General features: G+C 46.9%; 1 protein-coding gene across 3 annotated transcripts in view; it reads left to right on the forward strand.

The window, feature by feature from the left end:
• Nucleotides 1-20,578, forward strand: part of LOC138528528 (interleukin-5 receptor subunit alpha-like) — a 291,652-nt gene that overhangs the window by 152,305 nt on the left and 118,769 nt on the right. For all 3 annotated transcript variants that reach the window (XM_069640280.1, XM_069640281.1, XM_069640282.1), the window contains 2 exons: nt 706-817; nt 914-1,107. In XM_069640280.1, coding sequence (XP_069496381.1) covers nt 706-817; nt 914-1,107 — 306 coding nt within the window. The remainder of the gene's footprint in view (nt 1-705; nt 818-913; nt 1,108-20,578) is intronic.

The raw sequence follows: 20,578 nt of genomic DNA on the forward strand, positions 1-20,578 counted from the left end.
GGCTAGGGCTATTGCAGGGTCGAAAATCGACTACAGCAGCAGCCTTTTCGTAGGGATAGACAAGTCTGACCATGCGCGGCTACAAATTCTACAAAACTGTGTGGTCAGGGTTGTCGCTGGCCTAAAAAAGAGAGATAACGTCTAAGATGCTATACGCAACCTTAACTGGCTTCCAATTGAAGCTAGGATTCACTTTCGGCCATTGGTGATTACACATAAATGTGTCGTGGGCACCAGCCCACATTATCTAGTTGAGGCTTTGATCAACAAGACAAGTGTTAGGACATTAAAGTCCAACAACACTAACCAGTTAAAAACACCGTTTTGTAATCTGACTGAGGTCATGAGATGCACAATTATCATGGCTGCGCCGAAGGCATGGAATGCCATCGCGCCGGATCTCAGAGAATTAAAATCAACTGCAATTTTCAGAAAGAAGCTCAAGTCATTGCTATTCAGATAAAGGGGCCGGCTTTGCTCTTTTTCACTCTCAGGCTCTGTCCCCCCTATATTAGGTCTTGTTTGTGTGTGCGCATCGCTTGACTAGTGATGCCTTGTTAGTTGTTTTATGTTACGCCCTCAAGCCTCCGGATCACATGGTTAACATTAAAAATGAATAAAGTCAAGTAAATCATGTTCAAAATGGAGAAATCCTCTTCATCAAGTGTATAATCATGTGTTAAATATTTTATTTTCCTTCTGTAGCGCTTGTAAGGAATGTGTCATGCATTGTCTACAGCCTTTCCGTTCTCAACTGTACTTGGGAAATTGTGAGAAATCAAAGCCCAGAAGATGGACAGTTTTTTTCCGCATTCAGGTAATGGACAACTTCTGATGAATTAACTCAGAAAGCTCCTAACATACATGTCAGGTCCTCCAGTTCTTTCACTCTGCCACAATTTGTCCTTCAAAGATACAGGAAGAAGGAGTTCCCGTGCCAGGATTATTTGATTAATGAGAAGAAGAAACATGTTGGCTGTCACATGAAAGATTTTAGTTTCAACAACACATTTGGAAAAAGAGGAGGGAAAGAGCAGATAGATGTGACAGTCTGGTGCAACTGCTCGACGACAAAAGCAAACCGATTCTTTCATCCTGCCCGAATAGGTAAGGACACTCGTTGCCGTATAAAGGAGAAATAGTAATCATACCCGTGATGCAATTAAAAGTTGGCTTTAACATTCAGATTAATTTATGCATGCAGGGTTTCATTTGAAGACATCTTGCAAAAGATTCCTGTTCTTAAAGAATCTGTTTCTTTACTTTAACGCTGACAGCCTCGTTTGAATCAGGCAGAGAATCTGGCACAGCAGACACAGACCTCATCTGCTGCAGTAGCCGGCTTACTCTGCCAGATTCTCATGATTACACACTTGGAGCGGATGTAGATAGGAGTGGATTGCATCATGGAGCAGGTGGTGGTGCCCAGGGTTATGATCAACCCAGTCCCATTACCCGGTTTATAACATCAGACTTCGTCACAAGCACCTAAACTGTGTTGCATTGTCGCTCCTTTTCCCCTCACCTTGCGGGATTTGCGCAGTCAAGGCTACACTGGGCCGTTCGTCCCAGGACAGCTGCTCAGTTGTACCTGGAACTGAAGACCACCTATAAAAGCAGCTTCCGAATGTTTTCTGCTTTTGTCCCCTTAAAACCGGTGTCAAATTCTGGTTATTCACGTTCCAAAACATTCCTGTAGCTGCTGCTGTTGGACCTGTGGCAAGAAGGGCTGGCATCCCAGAAAACAAACCATAGGACAATGAGGCACCTTACCATGCTGGCTGAGACTGGAACCACATGAAGAAGGGGCTGTCCCAGTCATAGTCAGCTCTCCAGGTTCGAGTGAGTAGTCCCGGAGAAATGTTTTTGAGAGCCAATTTGAATCCATGCCAATGTGTTGTGTTTTGTTTTTTGAGTGGGCAGTTCCAGTGAAAGGGTTCAAGTTTGCAAAAAGATGGAGACGGGAGGTGGCTCATGGTGGACTTGGACACATAGGTCAGATAGTGCTTGGGAGCATAAAGTCCTATGAGATTAACCAGGTGAGATGGTGCATCCCATGAATACATACGTAGATCAAGAAGAGTCACATGAAAAGGAATTCATTGTACATGGACAGCCATTGTGCATGGATGCAATAGGAAGGTGTGGAAGAGGCTCATGGGAGGTTGTAGAGGGTGCAGTACTGTGTTGAAAGGTGGAAAGGAGCCGAGGGGAAGCCCTGGATGAGGCTTCAATAATAGTTGAGTCAAGTCAAAGGAGACAAGTGGTAGAGACCAAGGTTTTAGTGGATTAAAGACACATTTTCTGTGCATTGAGGAGATTAATCCTAGCAGCTTTTGGCAGTGGACGCAATGACAGTAGCTTAGTTGTTTCAAAAAGATCCCACGTTGTGATATTTGGGGATGTCATAATGAGACCCAAGGGTGATAAACATGGGGATATCAGGAATGGATGGCAAGCCAGTTGGAGCAGGGACATAGATCACTTTTGTTTTGCAGGCGTTAAGCATGCAGCACTACAGGGCTTCAAGCCGTGGATGGCAGAAGGGCAGTTGGAGATTTGGGATGACAATTCAGCAGTGAAGCAGGGAAAGGGGATGAAGATTTGGGGGCGTTATACACTGTGCTTGACTGTGATAGTGTGTGTGCCTCACAGTGGTGTGTGACTCCAAAATGTGAAGTATGGTGCTGCCCCTTTAATGGCACACTCACGCGGCAGAGTGACATTGCACTCCGCTGCGTGCACTATAAATAAACGGGGCGTGCCCGGCCGCGTCAGAGCGACCGGGGAGCTCGAACCAACAACAGATGCGTGTCCGTGTGTCTGTCGGCAGAAGGGGGCTCACGGCACTCCGGGTGGAACCGGAGAGATACAACACGAATGTTGAACAAAGCAACTTTCTAATTTCAAACCATTCGTTGTAATAAAATGGGGCAGCAGAAACTGGAAGGAGGCGACGTGTTCCACTAGTAGATGATGGGTGGAGGATAGTAACAGCGGCAGGATGTTAGACAGCTAGAAACGGGATGACTTTGGAGACAGAGGAAGTGACAGATGTAGGTAGCCAAAAAAGCCCAAAGTGACTCTACGTGAAACTATGAACAGCATATATTTTGTGAATGCTGCTTTTCATTTTAACTGTTGCACACTTTCTCTTGTTATCATGCACTTTTTATAAATCTCATATTCCATTACGGAACCACTATTCATTCAATACATCTTAATATTTGCTGCTTAATCATCTCTTGTTCAAATTTTGCAATAGTCATAACATGCGCTGGCCCTTTCTTAAGTGTAACAGATGAATGCACTTGAATGGAATGAGCAGCACTTATTTGGCACAGAGAGAATGCAAAGCAATTCTAACCAGCAGCAAATGCTGCAGAAATCCAGCTTCGAGGCCCTGTGACGAACTCAACCTCTTATGGGCAGGATGGGGCAGCCAGGAGGCTCTACAAAGGTATCTGGTGGAGTACCCATACCCTCTTCCCTCCCCAACTTGATGTGTAGAGTGACCATAGTGGAGTGAAAGATCAAATGTGGGAACAAAGTGAGGGTGTCCTGGTAGACAGACAGCAGTTCTGGCACTTCAGTGGCAGTAAAACACTTGTCCATTACATTATATAAGTAAGCGAACAAGATTCTCATGAGCTGGTTTGCACCGAAAGCAGATGAGCATCTCATGAACTTGCTTGCAGTTGACCTCATATGGTCGTGCAAGGTGGAGACGCGAGAGAGACCAGACAGCTAGAGAGCCAGCGGAGCGCAGTAGCACTGAGGAACGATCCACACTGAAGGTACACAGACCCTAACCTTGGAACAACATGCTAGCATAAGAGAGCCATTGTGGTACCCGGTCAATTTACCGAAAATAATTCAGAGTGGTACAATTCACCGAAAACCATAATACCGGAAAATACCAAAAATATGACATACATATATAGGGTAATGAGGTAAGGGGTTAAAATGGGTCGGGATGAAGTTGGGGTGGCGTTATAAAAATAAAAAATAAGCGGGCTTGGGTGGGACCCCCCAAATTAAAAAAACAATTGGTATTTTTCTGTATTTTGGTCGCGATGAAATGTACCACTCTGAATTTTCCGTTGGTAAGAACACATATAACCCCATTGTGACATCCTACCATATTCTACACTCTTTAATAGTTCTTGGCGGAATGTGGTAGGGCAGTGAGAAGGGAATCGTTGAGGAAGATGGACGGTTGGGTCATTGGGAGTTAATTAAATCACTAAAGAGAAATAAAGACCTACCTCTCAGCGTGTTAATGTTTATTTCACTTGCAACAAGATGAATGACAAAGACTAACCCCACAGACTGAAAACCGTGCTAGTGTGGCGACAAAAACTGTGAAGGGAGATGGTTTCAAACCATCAATCATCACCAATGTCTCTCCCGCCAGTCTGTACTGTTCTGCCAGGTAAGCGGGGGCTGTGCAAACATCGTCAGTGAGTACATTTAAGCATAAGCAACTTGTTTTGTCATTATGGTTTTTATTAAATGTCATACTTAATAACAATACTGGAACATTAATTACAGGTAGTCCATGACATTAACATACATAACAATGACAATCACCTCTCAGTACATTCGTTTCTCCCCGCCCTCCCTGACAAGTCCTTTGGTCATCCTCCACCCCAGGTCTGCCAATCTAAATTCTTTCCAACGTTCATTGTCCTAATTCATAGGTACTGTTCTGAAGATCTACTTGACGTGAAATGATTGGGTTGAATTCAAGTTAATCAATCAGAATCAATTGATCAAAAATAATTCCTGTTTTTCACTATAGAGCAGTGTCACATCTCTCACCCAATTCATCCCCACCCCAATCAGGTTCCCTCCCTTTCATCTGCCGGCTAGGCTTCCTACTCCATTCTTGTGCTACTGCCATACTCTGTACCAGAATCCATTCCTTTGCCTTTACCTTCCGCCGTTTCTGCCTCCTCTCACCCCCGCATGGACTCCCCTTGGTAGTGTCCAAGACGCTTTTCCATTTCCAAAACCTCCCCTCCCTCCTTTCCTCCCTCCCAGGGTTGGGCTCACATCATCAGCCCGACTGTTCACCCTTCCCAGATGGATACCATCTCCCTTGACACTCCCCCTCCTATACCACGAACATCGTTACAGTGCCAGTTTATACCATGCTGCGAGGGTGAGTACCATGACAGTGTACTGACCATGTAATATCAACTTTCATAAACAACATATTGAAAAACAAAACAAAACCTGTAACCTCAGCTCCATAGATTGGTCTCTTCGTAGGCTACTACTTGCCACTTCCCAACCTGCCCTCATGTACTAATCTCAATCTCTCGTCCTGCCTGCCAACGGCCCCGTTTGGTTCCCTCACCTTATGCCTCAATGGTATTACTCAGAGGCCCTGTAGAAATGTCTCCCAAGTAAATCAGAAGTCTGCCTCCCTGTCTCTCGCCCTGTATATCAGCCGCTCGTACAAGGCTACTTTAACCATTTCCTGCTCCCATGCGCTCACTGACGGGACTGAATCTGATTTCCATAAGCATAAGATCATCTGTTTTGCGACCATCCATGCTGTACCCAGCCATTTCTCATCCTCCCCGGCTAGGCTTGGCTCTTGCGACATGTCCTGCAATATGCATAATCTTGTGTTCTTTTGGGTATCCCACCCTAAAGATCTCTGTATCACCTCACATACACTTTGCCAGTATCACTGCACCTATGAGCAGTAGCACAAGATCCCCGGTGCTTTTACCGCACCTCCAACACCCGTCATCCTGCATGAGTTGGGCAACTCTAAGGTTTTCCGGAGCCCAGTACCAACCCTGTAATATCTTGAAGTGCATTAACTTTAACATCGCCTCCGTGACCTCTTTCTCAAAGTTTTGGAAGATGCTGTGAATTGTGTTCTCTGAGAATTGCTCCCCTAGAAGCTTTTGCCATCTATCTACGACTCCTTCCCTGCTGCTGCTCCAGTATAGTCGATCTAATATCTGTATGTAAAGGGTGCCTACCAGGCCCTTACTCCAGCTCCACTTCTCCAGCAAGGCCATGATTGGTGAGTTATGGATCTCCCTCTGGTGCTCCCTAATGGTCCTCTGCACACAGTATCAGCTGCCTATGCCTCCATTCCTCTTCTGCCCCCAACTCACTTTGCACCAAGAGGTCTTCAAAAGTTATGCAACCATTCTCCATCAGAATATTTCTAAACTTGCTTTTTCCTAGCATCCGTCTATCTCTTCCAAAGCAATTTATTTTGGGCAGTCGACCCGACCTTTGACTTGTGACCAAGGAAGCATGTGGTCACCTGAGAAAATGACCTCAGAACACTGTACAGTGCTGTGGTACGCCAAAGAAGGAAGTTGCAGTCCATGTTGATATTGAGGAAAGGACCTACCAATGCCACGGTTCGTCTAGTGTAGTTACCTGTCAACGACCAAAAACAAGGGGATCAGAAGTACACTCGAAGAGTGTAAACATAATCAGACAACTACTGTTGTGGTAACGAAAATAATGCCAAGGAAAAAAAATGTTTAAAAAAAAAATAAAAAGGATACACGAAGACACGAAGGATAAGGTGAAACACTCACACAAAAGTAGCAGACAATTGAGAGCAGGATAACCAATCACACCTAAATGAAAATATAAAGAAAATGAAGTATAGATAAATTGGCTTATAACTCAAACAGGGAAAATGCTAGAACGACCATGCAAGGCATAACGCATTCTAATTTCTTTCTGGCAGTACAAGGTGAATCGCTTAATTTCTGGAAGAGATAGAAGACACGTTTTGAGCATTTCCTACAAGCTGTACTTGGCCTCCACTAGTTAATTGAATGAAAAATGTGTGCTGCTCATAACTTCTTGGGGACTATGGGGGGACAGATTAATATTGTATGGTTTTGATAGACACATTTTCTAGGTCTCTGGAAGTTAGCTTAGTCTCAAATATGTGCACCAAGGATGTAATAGAGATCCTAGAAGAGACTTTCAATGGAGAAGTGTATCCCACCATAATAATGAGAGACCATTATGTTAGTGGATCATAGATGAATGCCTTAATCAACCACTGGTGTTTCCCCTTTTGAATTGCTTAGAGGGAGAAAGCCCAATACCATCGTTTGCCCCCATGCATAGGAAGGACAGGAAAGTCCAAGGTAGACATAAAAAGAGGTTAGGATAGGATTAGAGGAAAACAGGTGAATAACAAAATGATTCATGAAAAATGTAAGGCAGTGATGCATATTCATGAAGGAGACTGGCTATGCATTCAACTGCCCCCAGGGCACCAGAAACAGAGTCAGGGTCGGTCCCATCCACTTAAGTTTGTAAGATTTCTTCATGGTGTCATTATTACATCATATTTTAGGGTTTGGAATAAAAATGGAGTCTGCATATCTCAGGGACCAATCTCAAGGGTGGACATGTAGCGACAGCCTTCAAATGAAGGGTCAACCAGTTTTGGCCCTAGACCAAAACAGGGATGCGAGAGATGAAAGTATCAAAGGACTATGGCCCTCATTACGATACCGGTGCTAAACCATGGCGCTATTAGCACCATGGTTGGTGCCGGTATCGTAACGTGTCCGCCATGGTGAAATGGGGAAATACCGCCCCATTCCAAGGTTGGCGGGGCGGTATTTCCCCATTTCCCCATGGCCCTTCCCCATTCCCATTTTTGCCCCATAGGGCATAATGGGAATGGGGAAGGCGCTAATTACGATACCGCAAATTGCGGTACCGTAATTAGCACCAAGGTCCCTTTGCGGGTCCCTACTTTAACGGCTGGTCTACACCAGCCATTAAGGTCGGGTCCCACAAAGGGACCTCGTAATTAGGCGCTAAGTGGTTAACGGCACCGCAGCCTTTTACGGCGCCGTTAACCACTTAGCGCCGGGGTCGTAATGACCCCCTATGTAAGTTACATTCCTAACACATTTCAATTTTATGTGTGCCAAGGACGCATAGGTCCCACTATATTCTTAGTTTTTTAAATAGTTTAATAGTTCTGTGAAGCAGTTATACAAACATTTCACACTACCGCTTTCTGATTGGCCCACACACCAACCATATCCAATATGCATAGCCGGCAGGCGGCTGTAAACTCAAAGGGCACTATATTAAGTTCCTGTCTGTGCCTGTCCGGGCCGTACGTACCATTGGGCTAGATTCCCTGCTCATGTGCCCGCTGACTGTCTAAAAAGTACACCGCTGTGATCTACGCTAATCGTGAGTACCTCATGGACTTCCTTTACACATGTTCACCCGCAAGCTACCCCTTCAGCATGCACTACCACCTCTAGGTCTTGCTGCACTCCCCATCAAGGTATAAGGGTGAAATATCACATGTCACATACCCTGCTCTCCACCTCCAAACTGTGCAGTTAATATGGCAGCCTTATCTCTACTGCACGCCCGTATATGCGGTACCCATCATGAGAGATAAATGTCACCTCCACGTTCACCCCTGCATTCCTGCAGAATTACACTGCCGCTCCGCCCTCTATGCACACACTGTGCTCTTAACGTGCGACTCTGCACAATGCACAGGGTACAGGCCTTGTGGTGGACGGCACTGCAATATCTGCCCTCAGCCCTGCCAAGCCATACAGACCAAACCGCACAACGCAAATTGTTATATTGTCTATGCAAAACATATACTAGAAATAGTTAGGAACTGTATCTGTAAATTGCCTCTTTTTAAACTGTTATTAATAGTAGGTGCAAAAGACATCCTCCTAACTATTACTATTTACCTGTATGTGCAAATTGTTTTCGCAAACCTTGTCTTTGCAAACCGTGTCTGCCTGCACTGTTACACTCCTCACCCTGACTAAGATATGCAGTACTCAAGGCTTGTTCAACTAATATTCTACAAATGTTAATGCTCTAGTCACTATTGTGTCGATATCGGCTTCACATGCTACACAATGTTCTTCCTAATACTTTTCAAATGTTACTGTCACAGTTCCATCTCATTTGCTATATTACCTTGCTACTCTTCCACTCTAACACCACACAACACCACTCGCCACCAACAGTTGTTATCATGGCCCCATAGGATACTATTGTGACCCCTTACCGACACTGCACTGAAGGAATCCAACATACAGATTGGCACAGGTCTGGCTCGTATTTGGCGCTCCTAGACATCACCCACTCCCCTGCCCTACTCCCTTCCGTCACAAAAGTGCAGCATTTCCCATCCCACATACAGAGCGCACAACCACTCCTCCGTCTGCCCCTTAACATAGAGAAAATACAGAGCAACCCCCCTCCCACTCCTACCATTACAGCCAGTCTCACTAGCACATCCACCAATAGTAGACAGACTATCTCATGCCTAGGAAACCCACGTCAGAAACGCCTTAGCACAAGAATCCCTGCCCATATTCCCTCCACCAACAGACCATACAGGGGACTACCAGGAGGTTAAGACTCTCTGCACGCACCCACCGGCATTACGCACTATGGCTGAATCAGAGCAAATCACCTCCCCCAGCCACCACCAAACACAACTCTTCCCAGCTGGCTACACCACAGACTTTTAAGAATACTGTACAACAGCGTAACTACCAGAACCCCCTGGCCAAATTTCAGACATCCAACATCATCCCCACTAACCTTCGCTCCTCACCTAAGCTAACCTGCACCCCACCTAACCCGTTACTCAAAGGCGTCCTATTAAATGTACGCTCATTACGTGCACACGCTATTGAAACCCATGACATCATTCTGGAGCAACAACTGGATTTTATTGTAGTGACCGAAATCTGGCTCCATCTGGCATCCGGCCCCCTCCTCACACTAGCTAGCCCTCTCGACTACACCATACTGAGGGCCAACTGATTAGATGACATAGAAGGAGTAACTATAGTCGCCAAGACCTCATTATAGTTTAGATCCTGTAAAGCAGAATCAGTTTAAGGCTATGAGCTCCTTTCGCTCAAACTTTCCACTGACCCCAAAACAACCATCAATTTCCTCATCATCTACAGAGCCCCTAACTCCACCAATCACCCAGAGACAGACATCCCACTCGTCATCACCCAGCTCCTTAGACCCAACACCAGATTCATCATCCTAGGGGACATTAACTTGGGATTTAACGACCCTCGAGATCACAAAGCTAGAGCCTTCCACTCAGCATTACAAGAAATGCCTTTTGCATATAGTCAATGAACCCATCCACGCCAAAGGCAGAATCCTAGATTGGATTCTAACCTTAAATACCAAACTATCCCTAGAAACTATCTCAGAAATTACATGGTCAGATCACCATCTAATCCGCTCCAACATAGTTATACCTAAAGCGCTAGAAACACCCTTGCCTTCTCCCATCCCATTCATGGTGAGAAACATGCGCTCACATTAGAAATCCTGACCCCTGTCCTCTCAAAAATACTGGAGAAACAGCCCATAATGAACACCAATCCAGATAGCATCTTTGCCATCTACCACTCTAGCCTTAAAACAGCCATTGATGAAATAGCTCCACGCACATCAAAAATCCCCAGATCAGCCAAATGTAGTAACTCCGGGTTCAACGAAGAACTCATTGTGCTGAGACAAAAAAAGAGCACTAGAACACATTAAAAAAGTCCCTCTTCTGATTGTATCAATGAATTCCAGGCAGCCTCCAAAACCTACAAATCGGCTGTCATTGCCCATTAAGCTAATGCATTGAACATGAGGATCAATAATGTTACCTCTAATAGCAAAGTATTATTTGATATTATCAGAGAACTGGAAACACCCATTGCCCCCGCTAGCCCTGTCTGCCCTAGCAAAGCATGGTGTACAACCATCCAGGACGCTTTAGCCTCTAAAATTAACACCCTACAAGGAAAAATATTACTGAAAAGAAAACTATTGGCCAATACAACAGAGGACCCCCTTAACATCTCAACAAATAACGAAGATACAGCGACCAAGTTCACCTTCACCATGGTCTCTCAAGATCAGGTTCTCAAGTCCATTGCCTCCCGTAAACCATCCAATTGTAAAGGTGACAGCTTCCCCGCCAAATTAGTCAATCGCTGTGCCCCCACTTTAGCACCTATTATTGCCAATTTCATCAATGCCTTCTTCAGCACCAATACCATCCCTGCTAATGTCAAAGAAGCCTGGGTCACTCCCCTTCTTAAAAAACCTACCCTGGATCCTAACGTACCCACCATTTACAGACCCATAACCACGGTACTCTTCCTCCTCAAAATAATTGACAAAATCACATACTCCCAAATCCAAGCACACTTAGAAAACGATCACCTGTTAGGGGATAGACAATCTGGTTTTCGTCCCAGACACAGTACTGAAAAAGCCCTACTAGATCTAAAAAAAAACAGATGAACTCCCTTAGAGACACAAGAAAATTAGGTATCCTCCTCTTACTCGACGTCCCCGCCGCGTTTGATTTGGTGGACCGTGACCGACAATGCACAGCTCTATCAATCAACTTCCACCTCTGAACTGAAATGACCACTTGGATTAAATCACTCTTATCTGAACGCACCTCAAGAGTAGCCATTGGTGAGGAGGAGGCCCACCCTATACCAGTACCAATAGGAGTAATGCAAGGTTCATCTCTCTCTCCTACACTATATAAGGTCTACACAAAACTCCTCTTTGCAGATGAGGGAGTTATTTACACAAACTTTTCGGATGATACCCAGATCCTCATCCCAGTCATGGGCGATCTTGAGCATGACACTGCCAACATTAATAAAATCTATTCCCTCATCCAAAAGTGCATGGCCACAAACTGTCTATGCCTCAGTGGAGAAATAAACGATATCCGTATTATAGGTCTCCAGCTCGATTAAAAAGGCTGCACTCTGCTTACACTTCTATCAACATAGACGGTACTTTCATTCCAATTTCTAAACAGGTCAAAACTTTAGGGGTATATTTGGACTCAAACCTCACTATGAATAAACATATCAACTTGCTTACATCCTCTACTACCTACATGGCCAAACTTATTTCCCTTAGTAGACAATTCCTCACACCCCCCCCCCCCCCCGAACTCTATTATACAAGCAAAGGCCCTTATACTCTCAAAGTTAGACTATTACAATATACTCCTATTAGGGACCACGAAGAAGAACCTAGTTAAACTACAACTACTGCAAAACAAAGCCCTCAGAGCAGCTCTTGGGATAAAAAGAAGAGACCACATTTTGCAGACCAAGAGAGAGGTGCACCGGCTACCCATTCAAGCAAGAATCCTTAATAACACCCTCACCATCACGCATAAATGCATCTCTCAAGAAGCACCTACCTATCTCAATCAAAGTGTTGCCCGCAAAATCCCTTCCAGGTCACTAAGATCCAGCACCTGCACACACTTACTCATTCCCCGATTTAAGAACTCAAGAGCAGGGGGAGCTAGTTTTCCTGTTGCAGCATCAAGAATCTGGCTCAGAACATCAGCAATGAACCCTCCCACCGCGATTCAAGAAACTGATGAAAACCTGGCTTTTCAACAAGTTCTAATCAGCCACCACACAAACATGTTCAATGTTACAGGATCATTCCTCCCTGCAATGTTATGTACTGCTATGAACCTAAAACGCTATTTGTTTTTGAATAAGCTGATATGTTGCCAAAATGTTTCACTTAATTTCCTCCTATGTAATCAGATAAGTGCCACTGTATTCTCATAACCTACGCCATTATACCCTTAGGTTTGGGCGTATTAAAAATGCAATAAATAAAAATAAAACAAAAATAGTGTTAGCTGTGCTAAAATTACAGAATGATTAAAGTCTGCTTTATTCTCAGTGTGTGGATTGTTTCCACTAATTCTTTTAGTTCAAAGTGAAGAAGGGAGATGTGTGACATCTTACCAAATTCTAGATTAGTGGAATGTGTGAGTGGCAGTAATAGGGGAACCGTTGGGGAAGATGGACGGTGGGGTCATTAGGAGTTACTTAAAGAAAGAAAGAGAAACAAAGAAGGCAAACCTCTCAGCGTGTTAATGTTTATTTCAGCCACCTAATCTCAAAACAGCTGCGGCTACCTTCAAGTGCTGGCTACCTTCAAGCCTTCAGCCAAAGATCCCCATTACAATCATTCAGTTAGCAAAAACCGGAGTCACAGGATATGAGTACAGTGAGGAGAAAATAGGAAACAAATGGGGGAGGAGATGGAACCCTCAGACCCTGATCCGCTCCAGTAAATATAAAAGGAGACATAAGAAGGCAGGCAAGGTGGGAATCAGAATGGAGATCTGGAGAGCAAGTGGAGGTGGAGGTGGAGCTAGTGCAGAGGCAGGGGAAGGGAGAGAGAGGAGTGAAACCATGGCATTATGTTGTCACATTCCACGTTCCATTCCTTCATTGGATTTGGAATGTGGATCAAACAAGAACAAGAACTGCAGGAGGTGGCGATGAGATGACTGGCTTTGGTCAGCCGCAGGCATACTCTGTAAGCTAAATAAACAGCATGAAATACTAACTGTGGTCAGATCTCTTTTGCATGGATACCACATATGTTGGCAATGGGCGCCTGCAGCCAGGGATCCATGCATGCACGGCAAAGTGGTACAGAGTTTGAGCCCGGAGAACCGCCAGAGTCTTGGTCTACTCGACACATAAGCCGTTGAGTGGGGGAAAGATGCGTGCCTCGACACGGCAGAGAGTGAAGGACCAGCAAGCCGGAAACACATGCATCGGGTCAAAATTGAAAGAAAGGACCTGCTAACATGAATTAATGTATGGTGGGCATCTTGGGTCAACATAACAAAGCTTAGTAAACACTAAGTTCAATAAAGGCAAGGCTCTGAACTTAACCTATAATGTGGTGTTATGCACCCGTTCCACGGGCAACACCGGGGGGGTAATGTCCTGGCAGCCCGAGTTAACAGCCCGAGAGAAGCGAGGTCGGTTATCAGGGACCCTTTGACATTACCCCCCAGTGCTGCCCGTGGAACGTGTGCATAATGTCATTAGCATCCATTCCTGGTGAACACAGGAAAAAAATAACATACAAAAACATTACTGAGACTGGCAGTAGGAGACAATGAAAGCAGGGAAACATGGCGGGTGAAAGAGCACTAGACTGCTCTTGAGTACAAGGGTAAGGGAAAGGTGGTGGCCATATTGGAAGAAGGAGGACACAATTGAAAGTAATGCAGCCACTTTAATTTAGAATCAGTGCAAAATGAAAAACAGGAAGAAAGTGCTCCACAAGTAGGAGGGAGAAAAAGCAATGTGCTCAAAATTAACAATTAACTGCACAGAAATGAATGACATGAAAAAACATGGTACAATAAATATTTGAAACAAGCACCAAAGGGTGCACAGTGCATAAAATGAGAGATAATGACAGAACAAAACAATGGTGTAAAGAGTCCTTAAAAAGAGCACCCGAAAAACAGCACGCAGCATAGCAAAAATTAACAGGCTACAAGAAATATGCAGCAATAGGTGTTAAATGAACATCATATGTGCAGCAAAAGATAGAGACAGGGGATGAGGACAGGAAACAATAGGAAAAGAGAAAAGGGGACAAGGGAGCATAAACCGAGTAGAGGGGAGAGAGAGTTCTGGTTGGAGTTGAACGTTGCCAAGGAAGGAGATAGAGCAGTTGGGCAAAGGATGGGAGAGTGGAGGAAGAAGAGGAAAAAATGGCGGGAGCTGGCGTGGCTGCATGGACAGGTGTAGAGGTAGAGCATGGCGTAGTAGAGTTTGAGGCTGTGCTGGAACCGGCATGTGATAAAAGTGCAGACAACTGGTTTCGTTGTTTGGGGAGAGGTTGCCAGTAATTGTTGATTGAAGATTCTGAACGATGCCCACTGACTGCCATAATTTGATGACTTTCAAGGCCAGAGTTGGCAAGCAATTGAATTGCAGTGGCACGGATACAGTGACGGGTATAGACGGTAGAGAGATTGGCGTGTAGAGAAATAGTTTTCAGAAGAGAGCCAAGAACATTTTTACCAAGGGGTTTGTTACTATACCAGTCAGAGGAAGAAAGAAGGTTACAAGGGGGCATTTTGAGTGGCTACACAAAAAAACAAGGGGAGGTGGATGGCAATTTTGACATGTACAGTTCCAATGAATTGAGGAGACAGGATGGCGAAACAAGTGTAGCGTACATTGCACTGCGAAAAAAGAGAATGGGAACGTTTAGTTAAACTTGAAAGGTTTTTGGTGGGCTCGTTAAAGGATAGAGAGGCAAACTGTTGCCATGTTAATAAGTTGCGATGGTGAACAGATTTTGCATTAAGATGCGGAGTCCTTCACGGACACGGCGAGCAAAATGGAGTTGCACATCGAACCACACTTTGTACTGCAAAGTAACAGGGTCAGCACAATTGAAAACCGGAGAGGAGCATAGGATTTGTAAATCAGCGTTAGATATGTGTGACCCATGTGCATTAGTGTCCAGTCCGGATCTACGAGATTGCTTAGTTATGGAAGTGAAAATGTCATTACCTCCACGTCCACTCTTCCTCGTCACAGTACTTACTTCATGAGGCACCTGCCTCCGACAAAGGACCTTCTTCTATTTCTTTAAATCCCTATAACTCCTCCCCCACATCCACGTCACTCAGTTTCAGTTTAATTTTTCCTACCTCCGGCAGGTTGGACTTTTTCTTCCCTGTGCAGGGCACCGGGGAGCACCGATTGCTGGCCCCCTTGGGCGGGGCTGTGTGGCAGGGCCCTCGGCTCCCTCAGGTGCGGCGCTGCTCCTGGGCCCCCTGCGGGGCTTGGGGTCACAGTTGAGCTGGATTGCCTCGCTTGGTTCTTTGCTGGGCTCCGCACCGCAGCGTGAGCATTGTGTCCCGGGTCCTGCACGGCCCGGGCAAAGGTAAGGAGAGGGGAGGACTGGGCTTGATGTTTTTCCCCTCTCCTCCTGTTTTGGCCATCTTGATTAGACTTGGCAGTATGGGCTAGCCTTCCCTTTTGTTGTGAGGCCTCTCTGCTTCTTGTCGTGGGGTGACAGTGGCAGAGAGTCTTTGGGAGTGTGGGGGCTCTGGTCTGTCGCAGGCATGTCACATACCACCCGCTCCTCAGAGGCACACGGCCCAGGATGCACCGGATGTTAGCTGCATTATCTGGAGGAAGGTAAGGAGAGGGGAGGACTATGCTTGATGTTTTCCCCTCTCTTGCTGGTATAGCCATCTGGACTCCTTCGACAGGCCGTTTCCTCGTGCTCTGTGTACACATCTTTATTGGAAACTATGGCAAGCACTTGGCAGTATGGGCTAGCCTTCCCTTTTTGTTGTGAGGCCTCTATGCTTCTTGTCGTGGGGTGACTGACAGAGAGTATTTGAAAGTGCGGGGGCTCTGTACTGTCACAGGCATGTGACATACCACCCGCTTCTCAGACACACACAGCCCAGGCTGCACCGGATGTTGGCTGCATTCCTTGCGTGCTACATGTGAATACGGCGCATATTTGGACACGTCTGCAAGCGGCCGGAAGGGTACCGGCCTGGCATAGTATACACTTCAGGTTCGAGTCTCAGCGGTGCTGACTCGGTCCTTCATCCTGCCTAGACCGACGTATTGGAACGATTTAGAGCATGGGGCTACCAGCTGCTGGATACAGGGCTCAACCCACCTCTCAGTCATGTGGCGTGTTAGTGGTGTGTTTGGATCTGTGCTAGCTATGGACGCAGACTCCTTGTCCTGTCCTCTCCCTCTAAACTGCGCGAGCGAAAGTCAAAGGAGTGATTTGCTTTTCTCTTGTCTGGCATGGGATTATGGAAAATGCATCATGGAAGTAACGGCCATGCAGGGGGTCCCCAGTGTCTCTTCTTTTAGGGCCTAGGTCCTCCGGTGCCGACGTGTTGCTTTCACGCCTCCTCTCAGACTTGTGGGAAGTGATAGGGCACATGGTGGCACATGTCTGTTCTTAGAGGGGTTCTCAGAGCCCCTGGTGCCGGTGGAGGGGGATGTCACTTCAGTGGGTTTTCCAGTATAGGCATACGCCAGGTAGGGGGTATCCTTTGATGCCTGATATCCGGAATGGATTGCTTTTCCCTGCTTTGTGACAGTACTCTGCCCTTTTGACGCCACCCTGGTGGCTCCTCTGTCGGCTAAGGGGGCCATAGTCTGCTGGACTTCTGGGCTGTCCTGTATCTTCCTTTTGATAGGTTGGATCTTTTTGTGGGCTGACAAGCATGCTGTTATATTGTGGCGCAGGCCTGTTTCAATGTCCTGTGATTTCCCTCTGGTGCAAGTGCAGTGACTGGCGGTTTTCCCTGGCTCCTCGTCTCTTTCTTCTCAGAGGTGTATGGGAACAGTGGGGTTCGGCTTCCTGGGCAATGGGCTCCATCCGGAGGGGGGTATCAGTTGCCCTTCCTGTCCCCTCCTGTTCAGGTTTGCATGGTTAGGACTTTGGTACCCTGCTCACGGTCAAAGTAGTTGGCCATGGGATCCGTTCTCTCCGAACGGTTGTTGTGGATTACCGTCTTGCCCGTTCCTCTCCCTGTTCAGGGTCAATTTTTTCTACTTGCGGATGTTCCTGGTCCCTATGCCTTCTAGGATGTGTCACCTGCTTATGGGTCTCAAGACCCTGCACTGCTTTTCCGGACGTCTGGGGAGAGCATACTCTGGATGTTGTGCAGGGGGGGCGCTTGCTGGCTGTTCTGGGCTGGGTTCTCAGAAGGCAGTATGTCTCGGCTCGCCTGTTGCTGAAGTAGGGCACATGGCGTCTTGCGTGTTTTCCGGTTCCTTGAGCCCGTCTTCGGTTACGTCCCCTGCTGTCTTATACTCTCTCCCACTGGCTCCCAACATCTCGGTTTTCGTAGTTTTGTTTTCAGTGTCCCCAGCGCTGCGAGTCTCCCTGCTATGGTGGCAGAGGGGTTTCAGGTTTACAGGCTGAGGTGCATGGTCCTTCATCCTCTGGCCTCTCTTACTACCAACACCAGCAGAAAGGGTCTACATTGGGGGTCCTCTCAGCTCAAGGGTTGTGAGATCTGGGGAGAGACGGCGATCATCCAATTGGCAAGAGTTGTGCCATTGTCCAAGCTCTGGTGTACTTCGAGGAGTTGCTGGACGGTCGGCGGTTTTTGGTCCGATCGGACAATACGACGGCCGGGCATATGTTCCAGCCGCTCCTTGAATGCTCTGGCAGTGCTGATAGGCGCCTGGGAGGAATATCATCTGGTGTCTCTGGTGGCCTAACATATCAGAAGGGTGGACAATGTTCAAGCGGATCTTCTCAGACGCTAGTTTTCACTCCTCTGCGGAACTGGTCCTGTTGGCCCAGGTCTTTGCGGTGACCTGTGTCAGATTAGGGTCCCTGGTTCTAGACCTGTTTGCATCCCCGGCCTCAGCAGAAGTTCCCCTCTTCTGCCCTCGGTTTCAGGCCGAGGGGATTGGGAGATGGATGCCCTGTCTGTACAGTGGCCTTGGGGTTTTCCTTTATGTTTTTCCGCCTATTCCCCTTCTGTCCCGGGTGGTTTGGCGCATCAGAGTGTCCAGGGTGACTGTGTTGTTGTTAGCTCCGTTCTGGTCCCGGCAGAGTTGGCTCCCCTCTCTGTTGGAGCTTCAGTTCTAGGAACCTTGGCTGGTTCCGAGGTGGCCATGTCCCCTTCAAGGGGATCTGCAGTTGGAAGTCCAACGGATGCAATGGGCAATGTGGCTATTGCTCAGTCTAGGTTGATATCTCAGAGGTTCTCAGATCCTGTAGTTGAGTCCATAATGGATGCTCTTAGGCCCTCTACTCTGAAGGTGTTCGGCAGACATTGGGGCCATTTCTGAGACTGTTATGGGCGGTCTGGGATCCCTTCCCCTGCGTTCTGGCCTCTCTGCTATCCTTCGGTTCCTCCCAGAGGGGTTTTGACAGGGGCCTGGCAGTTTTTCCAGGCTTCGCCCTCTATGACATTCCTTTTGGGGGACTCTGATGGTCACTTGGATGGGGAGGTGTTTGTGGGGAAGTTGATCCAGGGTTTTTCTTCTTCTCGTTGTGCTGATAAAGGGCTTCCCCCTTGGGATCTCCCTTTTGTACTACGGTTCCTTCATGGACCTCCTTTTGAGCCCATTTCCGAGATTGATATCAAACATCTTACACTGAAATCTGCTTTTCTTATTGCCCTCACTTCTGCCCATAGGCCTGGGGAGATTGGGGCTCTCTTATGTCACGCTCCTTTCCTGAGGGTGCTGCCAGACTCGGTGGTGCTGGGGTATGGTCCGAAGTTTCTCCCTTAAGTTGTCTCTCGGTTATCACACCTCTCAGGGTCTGGTTCTCCCTGACTTCTTTCATGATCCAAGAACGCCTGAGGAGGTTGCTCGGCTTAACATTGATGTCCGGCGGGACGTGTTGGAGTATTTGGCTTGGTTTGCTTTTTCCACCAATCTGATAGTCTTCTGATTGCTTGTGGTCCGGCTGGGGCTGGGCATAACGCATCTGTGATTTCCTTTTTCCGGTGGTTCCAGGTTGTGATCTCCAGGGCCTATGTGGCTTCTGGCCTGCCTGTGCCTGCGCACGATCAGGGGCGGTCCGCCAGGGGTTTGGCGGCTTCCTGGCCCGATGCAAGGAGGGTTTTTCTCTGCAAAAGATTTTATATGGCTGCCGCCTTGGCTGGTCTAGGCATTTTCATCAACCGCTATGGGTTGAGTTTCTCCCACTCGGGGGTTGGTTCCTTCGTGGTTGGAGTTTGGTCTGTGGGGATGTGATTTAAGAGTTATTGTGGGTGTATTTTGCTGCACTGTTTCTGGCTCTGTGTCTCATTGGGACCTTTTCCCCGTTGCTGCTTTGGTATACCTCATGAAGTAAGTACTGGGACGAGGAAGAGTGGACGTGGAGGTAATGCTCTGATTACTTACCGGTAATCTGCATTACTCCTAGTCCTACTCTTCCTCGTCACAGTACTGACGACCCTCCTCACCCGCCCTGCGGGGAAGGTCCCATGCGCAGGCTTGGTAATATGAAACTGAGTGACGTGGATGTGGGGGAGGAGTTATAGGGATTTAAAGAAATAGAAGACGGTCCTGTGTCAGAGGCAGGTGCCTCATGAAGTAAGTACTGTGACAAAGAAGATTAGGACTAGGAGTAATGAAGATTACCGGTAAGTAATCAGAGCATTAGCGCGACTTCGCTCTGCATGAGATTAAATGAAGCATTGAAAGGCGCAGAAGTAAAATAGCGGGTCTGTCCAGCTCCAATGGTAACCAAGGTTTTGCGGATGATATGGAGTGCCATTAATGCTGCGCACTTCAGCATAGAAATGACTAAGAAGTGTGCACAATTAAGTAGTTGGCAGTGATTGCAATTGGCAGACGATTGTGATTGCACGAAGCCGATGTCCTAAAACATGCACTGACCATTTAGTGGCCTTTTTAGTTGTTTCGGCATCTTTTGCAGGGCAGTAGAATTCAGTGATGCTTCATTCAGGCTTCAATGTTGTTTTGATGGTGGTGCGCCATCTACTGGGCGAAAAGTAGAAGGCAATTCGGAATCTCTTTAAAGCCATTCCGAAAGAGAAGACGTGCCAAGTAGATGAAAGCACACATGGCGGGGAACCCCACCCGAGGTTAGATTAAACATCTGATTATGCCGGCTGTGAAATGCCGGAGTCATGGAGACCTGGCCCTGCAGACCAAAGGAAGGCAACTGATGGCAGAGC

Source organism: Ambystoma mexicanum, chromosome 7q, assembly GCF_040938575.1.
Source record: "Ambystoma mexicanum isolate Mex_15411 chromosome 7q, UKY_AmexF1_1, whole genome shotgun sequence".
In the NCBI taxonomy this organism is placed as follows: Eukaryota; Metazoa; Chordata; class Amphibia; order Caudata; family Ambystomatidae; genus Ambystoma; species Ambystoma mexicanum.